General features: G+C 41.3%; 1 protein-coding gene across 1 annotated transcript in view; it reads right to left on the reverse strand.

Annotated features, from left to right (window-relative positions):
* The window catches only part of Lrp4 (LDL receptor related protein 4), a 315,255-nt gene that overhangs the window by 284,399 nt on the left and 11,047 nt on the right, over positions 1 to 19,809 (reverse strand). The window contains exon 3 of the mRNA XM_068229792.1: positions 12,907 to 13,036. Coding sequence (XP_068085893.1) covers positions 12,907 to 13,036 — 130 coding nt within the window. The remainder of the gene's footprint in view (positions 1 to 12,906; positions 13,037 to 19,809) is intronic.

Raw genomic sequence — 19,809 nt, forward strand, 5'->3', positions numbered from 1 at the left:
TGTTAAATTTCCTTCTCCTTTTAATGGGGAGGCTAACATTGAGTAATACTGGTCTAACTGGACACGTCTTGGCTTGTAGTAGCAAGCACATCACACCAATCCTCGTCCCAGTCTAGGGAGCACGTACCGTTTCGCTTCCGGTACAGCTTTGGCTTTGTGTACGGCCGGCCCTCTCAATATTATAGCTGTTGAGGCATTGCAAGGCATGTTAAATCCTTCGAGGAACTTCGAGTAGACCAAGACGCGTGCTATTCCGCTCCTGAAGCCTTCCAGAATGATCGAGCAGAATTATTTATGAACGAAGAGAAACGATCCATTTGTAACCTGGCATATTTAATAGAAGAGAATTTGGGGATCAAAAACTGTTCATAAACCGTATTTAACCTTTTCAGATCACTTTCCGTGACAGTGGCGTGAATCGGTTAAGTGAACGAATTGGATCCACGAAATTTCACTGTAACATTTGTCCCAAATGGAAAATAATAATTGCTTTTACTCAAATAAAGTGTAAAATCTGCGGTAAATTAAGAAATAGTACGAAATATTTTACTTGTAGTGAATAATACCGATACATACTTTACTACCTTACATCTAGTTTTTCTGCTACGTCGCAGCGCTTCCCTATGTGGTTTGTTTAACACTTTTGTGTGTGATGTCTTTGCTCACTGAAGTTCTTTGAATTAATTAGGTGTCGTTTTCTTCATGTTGCTCATTCGTTTTGTGCCCTAAGTCATTCATATGTAATATTATTATAGGTCCAACAAAAAATTAATATATTTATTGGTCCAAGGATCATGCTATTTTGCTGTTTGAACGGCCCGCGCTAGTCATATGGACAAAGATACAGAGAATTCACAAACATAGCACTCCCATTCGTCGGTGCGAGTCCTGGACCTCAAGAAAGAAACAAAATACGGCACAAACAGCGGAATGCTCATAAGAGAGTCCTGTCTACAGCCCCTAAATAGTATAAATATTTATCTAGATATTTCTCCAGTAACGACGGTATTTCTTAATATACCGCAGATTTTACACTTTATTTGAGTAAAAGCAATTATCTTCCATTTTGGACAAATATTACAGTGACATTTCGTCGATCCAATTCGTTCCCAAAACCGCGTAAATCTACTATATTAAAAAGTACTTAAAACAGACATGATACTGTATAGGCTTTTGGGCTTATGCTGCGTCAAGAAATAAGGTGAAATTCTTTACGTTTCGTAGAGAACTGAGCTCTGCATCATCAGAAGAAAATCTCGACTGTCCACGAGAAAGGCTTCTTAAACAATGACTCTCTTAAATTTAGACGTTATAATAGAAGTGGAAATGGTACGTTCATTCGTCACCAGATGGCTTCCCGGACGTGGCACAGCGCTAGCATTCGAAGCGGAAGCTGACCGAACCATCAGAATCAGTCTAAGAGGTTCACATAACATATGACGTTGACAGGTGTATGACATTGACACAAGCACGGAATGAAACATCTGGCGATGAGGAACGTATCAATTTGGAAAACACTTAGACGAAATAACAATAGTGAAGGGACAGGGAAGGGAACTACCTACGCAAATTCTTAATGGCTGGCAACCAGGTACGTTTTACTGTTGCACACAGTTAAGGAACAATGAGACATATGCATACTAATGTAGAACCACAGAGTAAGTAAAATATCAACTAGAGGTAGCACTGGCGCTGCAGTCGCGTGCAAAGTTGAGCGAGTCCGCTGTTTGGCAAAAGGTGGGTTGTTTGGCACTGTCACTACTGGAGCTTCCCGAAAACTTAAGTATTATACAATACTTCTCGTAAGTAAAATGTCATTCTTCTGTGCAACTTACGCTGCACAGAGTATGTCATAAATGAAAATGGCGTATCATTTCACAGGTATGTTTATTTGACATTCATTTCTTCAGGCTTATAAAATAATGAAATGGCGTATGGCTTTTAGTGCCGGGAGTGTCCGAGGACATGTTCGGCTCGCCAGGTGCAGGTCTTTTGATTTGACTCCCATAGGCGACCTGCGCGTCGTGTTGAGGATGAAATGATGATGAAGACGACACATACACCCAGCCCCCTTGCCAGTGAAATTAACCAATGGTGGTTAAAATTCCCGCCCCTGTCGGGAATCGAACCCGGGATCCCTGTGACCAAAGGCCAGCACGCTAACCATTTAGCCATGGAGCCGGACTATAAAATAATATTTTGCGTGACACTTATCGTCATGTGGATTGTCCTACTTGCGCTGACTTCGCGGTCTTTTCACCCTGTTGGCGTGAATTTCTTTGGAGCTTACCTTGGGACTGAAATTAATGTTTAGGAAATATAAGGGACGACATTTTTCTCTCACTGAATAGCCATGCCTTTGAAAGCGAATATCCAGAATATCCAGTGAAAGAGTAGGCTCTATACAAATATACTGTAGGCCTACGTATACATCGTGTTGGCAGGTCATAATTGACGTGCATGAACCCTATGTTAGAAGTAGATCGACAAAGACAATTTTGTTTCGTAACCCATAGGCTGATACACTGTTACTCTTCTACACTTTGAAAGTAATGTTGATTTCTCGACATATTTCTTATAGTGTTGACTGTAATGACGGGTATAATTGGCTCCTCACGATCATGAATAATACTCACTGTCTTCCTTTTTTGTAACGTCATTGATGTGCATGATAGCGAGTGAGCAAATGCGAGTTTTGTGTCGCGCAGCCGGGAGATAGTGGGTTCGAACCCCACTGTCGGCAGCCCTGAGTAGCTTTCCGTTTTTACACTTTTGTTTCGGACTTATCATCTTGTTCTCCTTCTCCAAGACTCCGTCTATACCATTCAGCGATTTTTTCCAGATCATCTGCAGTTTCAGATAAAATAACAATATCATAAGCAAATCTCAGGCTTTTGATTTTCTCTCCTTGGATTGTGATTCCCTTCCCAAATTTCTCTTTGACTTCCTTTAATGCCTGCTCAATATAAACATTGGCTTTTCCGATAAACACTTTACAACTCAAGGCGATTCGTATAAAGTTTTCTCAAATTACTGACAAAGATTTCATTTTAAAAATATGTTAGCAAGGGGTTGGATATACTCCTTATCTTTGGCGACTACCATTTGGCGGCTTATCGTATATGAATGGCAATTTAAGAGCTCGTTTTATTTTGCGATTGCAACTGGCCGACGGAATTCAGGATAATTATGTCTCTTCTGGTCGCAGAGATTACCGGAAATTTGAACAAGGCAGAACTTGAATTCGCATCCACGATGCAATTTCGTCTCTTCCAACCAACCATAACCCCCCTCCTCCACCACCCTCCGTCGTCGCTATGTTAATATCTCTCTCTCTCTCTCTCTCTCTCTCTCTCTCTCTCTCTCTCTTCTGGAATGTGATTACCTCGTGAACATGGATTCTCCATCCTGAATGCCAATATTCACAGTTTTTCTCTCTAGATGCTCAACATTTGTGAATGTGGAGCAGTGACTAGGAAACTCTTGAAAAAGCTAAACTTTTAGGTGGTATTTCCTTATTTTTTAAACATTTTTAAGGTGCAAAGTACATGAAGGGACAGGAATGGGAAGGAAGCTGCTTTTCCTTTCATTAAAATTGAGCTTCAGCGTTTGCCTGGAGTGAAAATGTGAAATTACCGTCTCACGAACGCTCACAGATCCACGGCCCTTACCGCACAACTAAACTGCTCGGTAAACATACAATTGAACGTGATTGCTGACATCGTGATCGTGAATTACAACTGGATGTCAATAACTGCTATCAATGAAGCATTAAGAATAAGCTGAATTGTCCATTGTTCAATAAATATAGAAAAATTCAGATAATAAATTGCATGAAAGGTTGGGTAATAAGAGATTCCCTTCTCTCTTAACACGTTGAACGCCACAACGGTTACCGGTAACTATTTTTGGATTTCTTGCTAGGCCACGCCGGATACGGAGGTCCACTTTCGCAGACTAAAAGCAAAGTGTCAGCCCACAGAGCAAATTAAAAAAAAAAGATTGGTGCCCAACGCATTTATGTCCATACTGAAATAATGTCGAAGGAAACATGCTGTATAAGACATTAGGATTTATCGTTAGAAATTGAATAACGCTATATCTGAGCATGCCTGTTTAGATAAGACACCTTATTCTCAATCACCCGTACGGCCCTATAAGCAAATTTGGAACTCTGTGGTATCTTTCATTTTGAAAATACCAGCGTTCTTTTGTAGTGGGACAAAAGACCATGTAAGTGGATACTGGAAGAATAAGTGCGGAGGCGGGGTTACTTCTGTTCATAATTATGTTAATGGTATAGTCGTCAACGCAACCCACCTTTAATAAGAATATGTAAGATTTATAATACTAAGTCAATATCATCTGGGAAGCCCACAGACTTTGCTCTACTGTTGAAGAATGTACTTGATTACATGGGATTCAGTTATATTTTATTACTGTATACATCATATTGTTAGATATTTTCTTTAGTGGATGACATTGCACAACTCAATAATTGAATTGCATTGTATTTTCGTACTAGAAAAAGTACCTGTGCTTCGCTACGGTATTCTACATTGTATCTGGATGTCTCCGTAAATTACTCTAAAGACAGTAAGTGGGACTGTATTAAATTGCATGTCTCTTAGCCCTATCCGAGAAAGAAAACAGGGAGGACGCCATACGTTGTTTCCGATATAAGTTAGGTACTGGGAAACTTTTGAGGATAATGGCAGGCCACATTTCCTACTGCCAGTCACAATCGAGTCGGAGAGATTTGATTATAATCGAGAAATGCAGCGCTATATAGCATATAAAAAATCGAGACATGACAGTAAGTCGTAGGGCCAAAGTTGTATATCTCACCAAACTGAACGGCGATTGTGCTATCTGTTTTGTAATACGACCTACCGTTTAGCCACCAATTACACCGAAACGAAGGTCTGAACCGTCATTAAAATGCACCCATATTTCGATATTTTCCGGGGCCAAAAGTTGAACGGCTTGGCATTTTTCCTCAAAGGAAAGAGTGTACAGGTTTCGGGATTAGCATTCGCATGCATACAGAGTAATTAATGCAGAAGGTAATACAGTTAAGAAAGTTGCTATTAATAGCAAATAGGATTACTACTGAGGACAGCTGAGTAGGACAAATATGTAAATACCGTCCATTCAGAGATTTTTAAATCATATAGCGTATCAAAACCTTCCCCGGGATGAGTATATTCGAAATGTGAAATTTGGTAGAGATCTATCCAACCGTTTCGCTGTGAGGGTGGAACAAACACACACGAAAAATAAAATCCACAGGTACGGACTTGAGTGGACCTAAAACGGATATATTATATCTGAAAATTCCGTAAAATAAACGAAATTACAGGCAGCGGACCTCCTACAGCTTTATTTATAAAGATTCGTAAAAACAACTTTTGAGATAAATGTCTTCTCTTATGGGGGGGGGGGTCATCTGCAATTATCGATACAGAATATGTGACGCGATGTTACCAAGCAACCGTGCAGGTTGTGATGTGAAGTATTGATGGATGACCATGACTGAGACATATAAAAGGCTCTTTTATCACACTCTAGAGAACTGATTATTTCATTTGTGGTAGTTCCATAGGACCTGCGTCAGTTTCCCTCTCTCGATGCTCTGAATCCTACACTTGTCCACTCCCCATTCCATATAGATGTCTCTCGGAAGCGATTCGTTAGATGCAAATAAATTAATCGTTATCAACTGATTTTTGCAAAAGGGAAATTTGACACAATTTTTACTTTGCAAATCCTTTATACTGTATTTGTGTGCATAAAATTCATCATAATTTGGAAATCTGTTGTAATTCGAGCGGTGATATGTTACAGATAATAAATAAATAACCACAGGACCTCTAGTAGTATACGGGATGTCCCATGTGGGTGGGGACGTACAACATAATCATGGAATCCCCTAGGGGATGTCAAATTGGAGCGAGGGTTGGCGACAACGGTCCCCCTAGTTGAGTTTGGATTGCTACCCTTGCATGTGTCAGGCTCCTCGCCTTTTCATTTCCCTTCCGAATTACTTTAGTTAACTCATGATCTCGTTGGAAGGCCATGGAATTACACTCATGTTCATGAAAACGGGAACACCTTGAAAGACTAGAGATAGGTAGTTCATATTTACAGGACATGTGTATTACTATGTTCTGAATAAAAGATTAGCATTTCAAACATGTCGGCCCTTAGGTTCAAGGTCCACATCGATATCTCGGCGCACCATCACCGAATGGTAAAATGCGCCTGCGGCTTTCGTTATCGCTATAAACCGAAGGTAACTGATCAGTGTGAGCAGACGTGCAGGATGCCTCGCAGACGTATGCGAGAACCGTACCGTCAAATGAGTGAGTTTGAAAGAGGGCGCATTATTGGCGTGAGAGAACGTGATGCATCCATCGGGAAATTCCTGCTCGTGTGTGACGGAGTGTGCTGGCAGTGCAACGGGTGTGTACAGAATGGTTCACAGAAGGCCGTAGAACACGACGAGATGGGTCTGATCGCACCACTCAGACCACTCGCCGGGAAGATCGACACCTCATCCGAATGGCATTGTAGGACAGATCTGAGTCATCCTCGGCTCTGGCGCAACAGTGGAACAGTGTAACACATCGCACACTATCTGGAGTGACAGTCCGTCGCCGTTTATTATGGTCTGGGTTACCGGCGCGTCGTCCACTTCTCCGCCTACCTTTGACTAATGCGCATAAACATGCTAGACTGCAGTGGTGTATGGAACGACGTCACTGGAGACAGGAATGGCAGCAGATAGTGTTCTTGGACGAATCCAGGTTCTGTTTGTTTGGAACCGATGGCCGCATTATGGTTCGCCGCAGACAGGAGGAGATACATCACACTGCTGCATTCGCACAAGACACACAGCACCAAATCAAGGCCTTATGGTGTGGGGTGCTATTGGGTACAACCATAAATCAAAGTTGGTGCGTGTCCAGGTTACTGTGACCAGTTTGACCTACGTGAATGACATTCTGCGACCCGTAGCCATACCCTTTCTGCACGAAACCCCAGACGCCATATTTCAGCAAGACAATGCGCGACCACATGTTGCTGCACGAACACGTGCCTTTTTTGCACAGGATATCAGACTGTTGCCCTGGCCCGCCCGATCATCGGACTTGTCGCCAATCGAAAATGTGCGGGATATGGTGAAACGACGGGTGCGGCGCTGTAACCCAATGCCAACCACCAAAGATGAACTGTGGAACCATGTGAATGTAGCATGGAAGGCTATACCCCACGACGCCATTCACGCCTTATACGCGTCGATGTCATCACGCTTGGAACAAGTTATCAGTGCCCATGGAGGACCCAGGACACATGCTGAACGTACGTGACGGAAATGCTAATCGTATCTCCAGAACGTACTAATGAACTCATCCATGAATATGAACTTCCTATCTCTAGTCTTTCAAGGTGTTCTTTTTTTATGAACATGAGTGTAGATTCACGAGGGGTTTTCGTAAGGATGTGAAGGAGAAAGCGTGTAAGTATGTGGTAAGACCCCAGTTAGAGTATGGTTCCAGTGTATGGGACCCCACACCAGGATTATTTGATATGAAAACTGTAAAAGATCCAAGAAAAAGCAGCACGATTTCTTCTGGATGATTTGTCATAAAATGCTGTTACGATTATTTTGCAAACTTTGAGCTGGGAAGATTTGGGAGTAAGGAGACGAGGTGTTAGTGCAGAGATGGCGTGGAATGACATTAGTAGATGAATAAGTTTGACTGGAGATTTTAAAGTAGGAAAGATCGTACTATGAAGATAAAATTGGAATTCAAAAGGACAAATATGGGCATATATTCATTTAGGAAGAGGAATTAGGGACTGGATTAATTTATCAAAAGAAATGTTCCATAAATTCCCATCTACTTTGAAATAATTTAAAAAAAAATACAAGGTGTCTTTGAAAAAGGTTCCAACTTTTACAGAGGAGGCAACCCACAACAAACGAAAGAAATAAAGGTTCTATATACACTGGTTGCAAACCCAATATTTTCGGAGTTATGCTCCACTACCACTACTATCAATTATCACGATGTTCCAATAATTTACGGTGTGTCGTATGCAATAAAAGACGGAAATATGTTCCTACCTAAACATTGGTCGTAAGCGACTGAAACTGTAGTACATGAATGATGGAGCACCGGCCCATTTTCATAGTAGTGCTGGGCGACACCTAACAGAGCGATGGGTTGGTCGGGGAGGGCCATTGCCTTGGCCTTCCCATTTGCCTGAACTTAACCCTTTTAGAATTTTGGCTTTGGGGACACGTAAAGACCATTCTATATGCGGTTCCAATAAATGACAAGGATACACTTCTAGAACGCGTGTTCAATGCCTGTGATTCAATCGGGCAACAGCCAGGGTTATTCCAACCAATGCGTGATGCAATGCGACTCAGGGCGGAAGGCTGCACTGCAATGGATGGCGGTCGCATGTTGTGAAGAGTAGATCAAAGACATGGTTATTATTGATGGTAGTGGGAGCGAACCATAAGTCCGAAGATACTGAATTTGTGACCAATGCTTTAGGACCTTTTTTTCTTTTGTTACTTGCGCGCTGTCTCCTCTCTAAATATTGGAACCTTTTCAAGGACACCGTGCATATCTAAACAACTGATAGGGAATCTGCCAATTGGGAGACAGGCCTAAATGCAGATAATTGAATGACTGATTGGTTTAAGGCGTCTGTCATTCCAACAATATGACTTTCGTTAAATTTAGCGAGTGGAGCTTGAAGTCGAGTGTGATGTTTGTGAGATAGGTAGTAGCTCCTTTCGCCCCTTTGGTTATACTACCCGCTGTACCATGCTTCATGTAACGTAGTATGCATGCGAAAACTTTCTGCGTACAAGAAGCGAACGTTTTTCACGGTGTAAAATATCGTAGCGTAAACTAGGTCAGCAAGGCCCAAAGTCGTTCATCATGAAATACTATCTGATCTACAAACATAACATTTTCAACTTCATTTTTTAAAATATAACACTATTTTGACGTCATATGCTAATAAGGAAACGTTTTACTTATCTCTAGGGCCCGGATGTTTATGCAGTAATAGGTTAGAATGCAAACTTACTCAAGCGAGTAATAAGTAGAGTCTACCCCACGACGGTAATGCTATGAGGTTTGCATAAATATTATGGGTTCGGCCCATTAGAATCTCCTAGAATGTATGTTACTCCCACTACATTACGTTAGAGCGGGCTAGTCGACATTTGCTACTAAATAATTTTGTTAATAAATAACCCCTAATTTTTATGCAAACCTCATAGCAAAACCGTCGTCCGGGTGGACTCTACTTGTTACTCGCTTCAGTAAATTTGCATTCTAACCTATTACTGCATAAACATTCGGGCCCTAATTATCTCCCAAACACCCTACAACAAAAATTCAATTGTAATGTTGAAAGCATTTCTTAGCGGATAAAGTAGGCTTCCCCATAAGACGAAAACGTAAAATTAAGCAATTTACTCAATTGCGCCGAAAGTTGAAGGGCTAAAGGGTCCGGAAAGGTTTCAAATTGTGAAATTTGGATAGCTCTATCAAACTTTCAAAAATTTCGAAAATCACTTCCGGCCTAAATGCAGTTTCAGAAAATACTCGCTTGTTTCTATACTCGTTTTCTTTTGTATTCACATCCTAGGCAAATTAACTTATTCACATAATTCTTTCTGTATCGTGTTCCCTGGCTCAGTACCCCTAGATTTTTTCATGTTTTGAAAAATTTCCACACCGAATGTAGTTATAAGGGCTTAAGTGTAACTCTTGCATTGACTTACATTAGCGCTCGTAGTGGTAGAAAAAGGCAAACTGCTAAATTAACGACCGGATAACGATGATTAAGAAAAGGACTGTATTTTTAGAATAAATAATTAATATATTCTCATACTTCATAATATATTTTATTTACCTAAAATTCTTAGCTCATATCCCTAGCAACATTGAGTTGCTTGCCTGATTTTTCTGACAGAATTTAACGACTTCTTTCCTAGTAGCTTCTCTAGAACTTGCCGGTCCGTAATTTTTCATGTTCTTACCCACCTAATAACAGTGCTCATTTCTTTCCCCCTGCCTTGTCCCAACATTTCCTGCCCGTGATGAAATATTGGTAAATCGAGTTAGATATTAAGTCTCCAATGAAATCATCGAAGTTACGTGACAAGGGGTCAGTTCTCCAGGACCCTTCCCTCTTGTGTGTCCGAACAACAACCACCCTCCAAGGGGTAGTTAGTTCACCCCCTCGTAATAACAGCCCTTGTACTTCCTTCCTCCCTCCCGTCCCATAGAGAATTTCTAACATGTGAGTTACGTGTCACACAATGTATAAAATCAACCAATCATTTTCATAGAAAGCACTCATGACAATAGAAGTCGCCCAGAACTTGCTCGATAACAATGGAGCTTAACTCTTCTTCATCTTTCTCTCCCCCATTACTGTACAATACCGAGAAATTAAACAAATAATTATTTTAAAACTCTTGAATTGCCACTTGTGTTTTTCTCCCTGGAATTCTTGAGCTGAACCCTGTGGGTAGGATTGCCAGGTTTTAATACGAAAAAACGAAAAATCGTAAAATTAAGCAATTTCCCCTATTGTTGAGCTAAAGTTGCTGGAAAGGTTTCAAATTGTGAGTCTTGGATAGTTTTATCAAACTACAAAAATAACTTTCGGCCTAAATGATATTCCGTAAAATCAGACTAAAATCTTTTTTTTTTTTTGCTAGTGGCTTTACGTCGCACCGACACAGATAGGTCTTATGGCGACGATGGGATAGGAAAGGCCTAGGGGTTGGAAGGAAGCGGCCGTGGCCTTAATTAAGGTACAGCCCCAGCATTTGCCTGGTGTGAAAATGGGAAACCACTGAAAACCATCTTCAGGGCTGCCGACAGTGGGATTCGAACCCACTATCTCCCGGATGCCTCTATCCGCTCGGCCAACTCACCCGGTCAGACTAAAATCGATTGTTCCTTTACTTGTGTTCTTGTTCATTCAAATCCTAGCCAAATTAACTTATTTACATAATTCTTTCTGTAATGTGGTCCTTGGTTCAATACTCTCAGGGGTTTATTGTTTTTCTGAAAAAATGTCCACACCGAATGTAGTTATAGGAGCTTAAGTGAAACTGTGCATTGACTCACATTAGCGCTCGTAGTGATAGAAAAAGGCAAACTGCTAATCTAATCGACCGGATAACGATGATTCAGAAAATGATTGTAATTTTAGAAATAATTAAAGAAGAATATATTCCCATACTTTCTTCGTATTCTTCTTTCCGATGAAGCCTACTAAGGACCACGTGCCAATTTCAGTTCAGTTCTTCATACTTTGTTGTTTTCCCTTCCGTTCCTTCCAATATTCTTTCATCTTTTCACTATGCTGTTTCTTTCTGTCCTCGGATCACTTCGCACCAGGCTTCTTGTTCAATCTTCCTTGGAATCCTTCCATACTTACTACCTTCTTTCTAAAAATCTCTCTGTCCATAGTTTCTTCTTCTTTTATATTATTTCTGGTCTGGGGACTGGGTGTTCGTATCGTCCTTAACGTTCCTTTCCTCACATTCAACACTTTACACTTCCACAATTTCCAAATACACGCAGGTTCATAACATATGGTGCCAGTACGGGCAAAAGATCTTTCTAGGTCTTTGCCCCGAATACATAGCATTTAAAAAAGAAGACAGGGATGTGGAATATCGCCAGTTTTATTTAACATCTACATCGAAGAAGCCATTAAAGAATTTTTAGCTACGAACAGTCATGGTATAAAAGACAGGTGCGGAATGAGAATAAACAAAAAGAAAACCAGGGTGACCAAATTGTCAATATGCTAATGGATGGAGTCTCTACTAACATCCAGCAATGTTAATTTAGAGTTGCGGAAGCATTTTGTGGTAAGTTTTATGTGGAGTATTTTAAGCTATGGCCCTGAAACATGGGCCCTGCGTAAAGCAGGTGTTTTGAAACTCAGGACATTTGAGATGTGATGTTGGAGACGAATACTAAAGACACCTTGCACCGATAAATTCACAAACTAGAATGTTCTCTAAAGAATAAGTGAGAAACGCACCTTGGTTCAATCCTTGGACAAAATAAAGAATAGCTTTGTTGGCCATTTAATTCGTCATTCTGATTGGTGCACCGTCCTTATTGAAGGGAAGCTGGATGGAAGGAGGAGTAAAGGAAGACCAAGAACTCAATTTATAATTAATAATGTTATTTGCATTACGTCCCACTAACTACTGTTTAAGGTCTTCGGAGACGCCAAGGTGCCGGAATTTAGTCCCGCAGGAGTTATTTTACGTGCCAGTAAATCTACCGACACGGGGCTGTCGTATTTGAGCACCTTCAAATACCATCGGACTGAGCCAGGATCGAACCTGCCAAGTTGGGGTTAGAAGGCCAGCACCTTAACCGTCTCAGCCACTCAGCCCGGCAACTCAATTTATATACGGCATTAAAGGCAAATAACACCTATGTCCACTTGAAGCTATTGGCTAAAGAAAGAAGACGCTTAGAAGACATGCATGTCACCCACCAACCTAGCGGTTGAGGAGAAGAAGAAGAAAAAGACTGTATGATTATGATAAGATTGTTATGAATTTTATGGCTTAAATTTTTTGAAAATGTAAATAGCGGCATTTCCACCATTCAAACACTTTATACAAAGAAATACTTCACAATATGTTATGAATAATTTCGCGATCCAAACACTTGCTTTGTTTACGTTTCTAATTATTTAATTTGTATAAAATAAGTTGAGATAAGTTGCAAGAGGAATAAATAGGGTAAAACATAAAGTTTCAGGCCGTACCTGTAAGTTTAAAAAGGTATACTTCTGTTTAATAACTAGGGAGCATGTACTTACGTCTTGCGGGTGCAGTTTGACTCGTCCGAGTAGTCCTTGCAGTCATTCTCTCCATCACAGCGCCATGACAGGCGGACACACATCCCGTTGTCGCACTGGAACTCGTCAGCTGTACAGTTCATTTCATATCCTAAACAAGACATTACACAGTTGTTCATTGTGTGTAAAGCTAATGGAAGACCATAAAATAAATTCAAAGGCAATAAAGGCAGACATAAGTGGTAAATATAATGTTAATATAAGCCATTTGAGAAACTGTAACATAAAAACTTTCCAGTCTGTCAAACACACAATTTCAATATAAAATTATAACACTGATGATGATGGTGGTGATGATGATGATTGTTGTTTAAAGGGGCCTAACATCGAGGTCATCGGCCCCTAATGGTACGAAATGAGACGAAATGGAATGACAAATTAAAAGTCTAAAATTCCCCACTGACCAGAATTCAAAGCGTGAGAACGAAGAATGAATGGATGGACATGAATTTAAAACAATCAGTAGATGCGACCCGCAATACTTTTCATTCACACAAACTGACGTAAAAGAATAGGATTACTAACCAAGGGATTGCTGCTATAGCACAACACTGAAACAATGATGCAGTCTAAAGGGGGTCCAAAATCCAAGTTATCGGCCCCTCATAACGGTACTGATCGCTAGGAAAGTAGAACCATGGTATTTGTCCTGTTGCGGTACTAATCAAAAGTAGCAGAGACTTGCGGTATTCCACACATTATTGTACTACTCAGATGTTATGAAATTCGACATATAATACAGATCTATGTTTTTCTCACTTTGCGGCGCCATTTACAAGCAACGCAAACCTATGGTGTTCATCACATAAGAGTACTAACCACAGGGACCTTCCACTATCCCGTGGTGTTCCTCATATAGTGGGTACTAATCACAGGCAAGGCAGAACCATGGTAGCTATCATCCCATGGTGCTGCTCATATGGTGGTACTAATCACAGGTACTGCAAAAGCCAACCGCACGGTGCTCCTGTGTGCTACTAATCACAAACTAATTTGGTACCTAATATAGTGGTACTACGCGCAAGTAAAAGCGACCCATGATGTTCTCCGCATGGTGGTACTAATAACGAGTAGTTTCATGGTTCCAAGACAATCATCCCTTGGTCGCCCCTTTTAGTCGCCTCTTACAACAGGCAGGGGATACCGTGGGTGTATTCTTCGTCGGCGTCCCCCACCCACAGGGGGTTGTGTGTTTGGTCCGCGAGAGGCATTTTATTTCCCTCAAGTCCGCCGGCTAGCCGGTTAGGGCCCCCCTATCCACCACCTGGGACGCGCCACGTGGGAGTATCACCTCTCCCCCTGCTACGCCAGCGTAGCAGGTTCGTCGAATTACATACATACATACATACATACATACATACATACATACATACATACATACATACATACATACATACATACATACATACATACATACATACATACATATATTCATACATACATACATACATACATACATACATACATACATATATACATACATACATACATACATCATTATAGACTGTTATGCCTTTCAGCGTTCAGTCTGCAAGCCTTTGAGAATCTACTAAACGTCGCCACAATCCTCGATTTGCAACTAGTGTTGTGGCCTCATTTAGTTCCATACCTCTTACCTTTAAATCGTTAGAAACCGAGTCTAACCATCGTCGTCGTCTTGGTCTACCTCTACTTCTCTTACCCTCCATAGCAGAGTCCTTTATTCACCTAGGTAACCTATACTTCTCCATTCGCCTCACATTATCCCACCACCGAAGCCGGTTTATGCGTACAGCTTCATCCATAGAGTTCATTCCTAAATTAGCCTTTATCTCCTCATTCCTAGTACCCTCCTGCCATTGTTCCCACCTATTTGTACCAGCAATCATTCTTGCTACTTTCATGTTTGTTACTTCTAACTTACGAATAAGATATGAGTCCACCCAGCTTTCACTCCCGTAAAGCAATCTTGGTCGTGGAATTATAACACTATAAACATACGTATTAAAAAATCACATTTTTATACAAAGAATGGCATGTTTCATTCTACAAGAACATCCTCAGATTCTATCAAATCACTTACAGCATGCGTATCTATGTACAGTATTGTTCACGTTGCGTAAGCTTGGTAATGATAGAGATTTTAGTGATAACATGAACCAGTATTGACAAATAATAAATTGAAAGAAGTCCTGAAATAGTATTTGGTGACAAAGGATTTAGCATCGGCAGTCTAAATAAGTACAGAAGATCTTTCGTTATATTAATACTTGTCAATTTCTTATTTGTCAATGCTGGTTCATATTATCACTAAACTACCATTAACAAGTTTACGCAACGTAAACAATACTGTAAATAGATACGCATGTTTAAAGTGATTTGATAGAATCTGAGGATGTTCTTGTAGAAAGAAACATGTCATTCTTTGTTTAATACTGTGTACTTTTTACAGGTATGTTTACAGTGTTATAATTTATATTGTTTGCCTGCTGTCATTTCTTGATGGATACAGTACTTTTGCATCCATCTCTTGGCACAGGCCAGAGTAAAGTGTAGCTTTCACCGAAGTCCCAGTCAACATCCATGGCTGTGACAATATGGAAGCTGCTAGGGTATGGGTAGTGCTGAGTAATGACATTCAGAGCACGACTAGTACATCTGAGTGTTATGAAAAGTGTTGCTCATAGGGTCAGTCGTGCTGCAATAGTACTTTCTGACCCAGTGAGGAAAGCAATGGCAAACTACCTCACTCCTCGTCTTGCCTAGTACGCCTCATTTTGGTGCTACCATTGGTTTTTGCGGTATCCTTATAACCGCATAACCTTTGGTGGTGCTATTTGAGGATCCAACCAGCCTCTGGGCTGATGACCTAACAGACAGACAGACAGACAGACAGACAGACAGACAGACAGACAGACAGACAGACAGACAGACAGACAGACAGACAGACAGACAATTTATATTGAAATAAAATGAAATGGCGTATGGCTTTTAATGCCAGGAGTGTCCCAGGATATGTTCGGCTCGCCAGGTGCAGATCTTTCGATGAGACTCCCGTAGGCGACCTGCGCGTCGTGATGAGGATGAAAGGATGATGAAGACGACACGTACACCCAGCCCCCGTGCCAGCGAAATTAACCAATGATGGTTAAAATTCTCGACCCCGCCGGGAATCGAACCCGAAAACCCCGTGACCAAAGGCCAGCACGCTAAACGTTTAGCCATGGAGCCGGACTATATATTGAAATTATCGTGTGTCTGACAGACTGGAAAGTTTTTATGTTAAAGTCGACACTGGAAAGTATGGCTTCATTCTTTTTAAACAAATTGAGAAACTGGTAATAAACAAAAATGCTGATTTATCAGCCGGAATAAAGGTTAATCAGGCAGTGGTGCCGACTTTAAATTAATTTGGTGGTGGTAAGGGGAGGGGAGGGGATGGGGCATGACTGGAAAGAACATTGGGATTTGGAGAAAGAAAATAGTAAATATTAAAGAATAATAGAGTGAATACTGATATTTAATTTTAGAACAAATTCACACATGGTCCTAACACAAGAAAAATAAACTCAACAAATAATATAACTTGCTTCAAAATACATTTTCTCAGTGAATGTCCCCTTTCTTTGATCATTTCTTGATGTGTCTGTCTGTTAGGTCATCAGCCCAGAGGCTGGTTGGATCCTCAGATAGCACCGCCAAGGGCTATGCAGCTATAGGAAAACCACAAAAACAAATGGCAGCACCAAAATGAGGCGTACAGGGCAAGACGAGGAGTGAGGTAGTTTGCCATTGCTTTCCTCACTGGGCCAGACAGTGATTTTGTAGCACAACTAAACCTATGAGCAACACCTTTCATAACGCTCAGATGCACTGGTTGTGCTCTGAAAGTTATTACTCAGCACTACCCATACCCCAGCAGCTTCCACATTGCCACAGCCATGGATGTGACTGGGACTTCGGTGGAAGCTACACTTGTGCCAGAGATGGATGCAAAAGTAGTGTATCCATCAAGAAATGACAGCAGGCAACATTTCTTGATGAAAACCTGGAAAGAACGTAAACATTCGAAGTGAAAGAAAACAGTAGCCCTAAATGTTCAAAGAATTTAATATGTGCTGTCTTATAGTTGAATGGAAGTCGTAAGTCATGTAAGACTAGAGGAAGTCACTCTTTGCAGTTGATTATTCATATTTCACGTACTTACATCGTACATCTTCATAGACCGTAATGCCTTTCAGCGGTCAATCTGCAAGCTCCTGTGAAATTACTAAACGCCCTTACAATCCCCTACTTGTAACTAGCACTGTGGCTTCGTTGAGTTCTATATCTCTTATCTTTAAATCATTAGAAACTGAGTCTAATCACCGTCGTCTCCCTCTACTTCTCTAGCCCTCCGTGAACGAGTCCATCATTCTTCTGTGAGACACTCCATCAAAAGGAAATGCCCTGGGCTGCTAAAGGAGAGAGTGATTCCGCTCCACGATAATGCTCGTCCACACGTCTCCAACATCACACTTCACCGAGCTCGATAGCTGCAGTCGCTTAAGTGCGGTCAGTATCCAGTATTCGGGAGATAGTAGGTTCGAACCCCACTGTCGGCAGCCCTGAAAATGGTTTTCCGTGGTTTCCCATTTTCACACCAGGCAAATGCTGGGGCTGTACCTTCATTAAGGCCACGGCCGCTTCCTTCCCACTCCTAGCCCTTTCCTGTCCCATCGTCGCCATAAGACCTATCTGTGTCGGTGCGACGTAAAGCAACTAGCGTCTCGTCAACATCACACTTCAAGTTGAAGGAGGAACAGCTTGAGCATCCGCTCTACATCCCGGACATGTCCGCCTGCGACTTCCATCTGTTCGGTCCGCTAAAACAACATCTCAAAGGGAAGCGCGTCCACTCGGACGACGAACTGAAGAACACCGTGAAGGACTGGCTCCTGTCACAGCTACAGGAATTCTGGGAGCAAGAACCCTTCTGCTCGTGAAACAGTGGGATAGTTTTGCTCAGGCCTATGGTGATTACTTTTGAATAAAGGCGTCGATTATAGCCACAGTGTCGCTTGGTACCTTTTCATCTGAACACCCCTCGTATGAAGTTGTATGTGCGCCGGTACGTTGGTTCATCGGTCGCATCAGAGATGTTCGGAGAGGGAGAGGGTAGGCGGCCGTGCCCTGTATTAGGAACTGTCCCAGCATTCGCCTTAGTGCAGGAGAATGGAAAACCACGGAAAACCATTCTCAGGACAGCCGACAGTGGGGACCAGCCCCTCTCCCAATACAGAGGCGTAGAGCCACGGTAGAGTCGTGGCCACTCCTCCTCTGCTCGGTTGGTCGGTCAGAGTACAGAGATGTCGAACCTCTAACCAGTCGTGGCCCACTCTGCAATTGCCGACCCCCTCTTCCAATACGTCTTTCGTTCTCAGATTTTCTTGTAACATGATAACGATCAGGGTTCGGAAGTTTACGACCTCATCATCTAGGTATTCTGACTTAACGGCAGATCTTGTCATGGGATGAACCTCTTCCACTTTTGCCTGTCCTGTGCCAAGTTTTTCATGTCCGAATATTTCTTTTCTTCGATATTGTCCCACATTTGATATATTTTCCTTCCTCTTCCTCGTTTTCCTTTCGCCATTCCTTCTTTCTGTAAACAGTCCCTCCTCAAACAATGTCCGATCCAGTTCATTTTTCTCCTTCTAATGATTTGTAACATAGGCTACATAGTTCTTCTCCAACTCTTCGTAATACCTCCTCATTCCTTACCCGGTCTTCCCATTTCACTTGTTATATTCTCCTCCATACCCGCATCTCTTTTGTCTCCAATCTTCTTTCGTCTTCCTTCCGTAATGTCGAAGCAGCGCTCTGCTCCAAGTATAATACTTTCTTTTCCTCAAATCTATGTTTAGTGGTCCACAAAGTAAGCCTTCTTTTGCCATGGCAATTCTTTTCTTAATTTCTATCATGCAATACATATCATCTCTGATCATACTGACTTGCTCTATTTCTTCCTCCTCCTAAACTAATAGAACTTCTACCGCTTCCTCCAATTATCATACTTTTGGTCTTCTTGTTAATTCTCACTCCATATTCTTCTAGTTTCATGTTGACTTGATCTAATATTTGTATCACTCCACATTCGCTTTCTCCCATCACAACCATATCATCTGCAAATTTTACACACTCTAATCTCCTACCTCCAACTAAAACTCCACTTTTTTCACTAAAACTTTCATTGATTATTTATTCGAAATAGATGTTGAACAGTGTCGGTGATAAAGAGCAGCTCTACTTCAATTTCTTCTCTCATTTCATCTCCTATTCTCACTTTTGCCTTCTGGCTTAAAGACCTAAAGAAATACAAATATGCCGTAAAAACTAAATATAAGCTTAAAAAGGCAAAAAAAATATGAGTTAAGCATTTAATGATAGGTAGCAAATATGAGAGTATTACTAACAGTAAACGGGCCAAAAATTATTAGCGATAACACACAGTAGCGGCGCTAAGAAGCCCCCCCCCTCTCTGGCAATAATTGAAAATGGGCCCCTCGTTTCCTGATAAGGAAAGTTACAAGATTATTTCGCAGTACAAGGTTGTATATTATTACATTGAACAGCAAAGATGATGATAATAATAATAATAATCTAATAAAATTATTAGTTGCTGATTATAGTCCTCTGAGAATGGGAACAAAATCCAAGGGGATCATGAGTGTTTGCTGATGACATCGCCATTCTGTCAAAAGATGTAGAAACTGCTAGGATGCAAATCGACTTTCTAAAATACATCGCTGAACAAACTGGCTTGCAGATACCTTTTGAAAAACAAAAACCGAAGTAATGGCTAACATCCAAGATGGCCCAGCAAAACTCCTGACAAAATACGGG

The sequence above is a fragment of the Anabrus simplex genome, chromosome 12, assembly GCF_040414725.1.
Source record: "Anabrus simplex isolate iqAnaSimp1 chromosome 12, ASM4041472v1, whole genome shotgun sequence".
Classification (NCBI taxonomy): domain Eukaryota; kingdom Metazoa; phylum Arthropoda; class Insecta; order Orthoptera; family Tettigoniidae; genus Anabrus; species Anabrus simplex.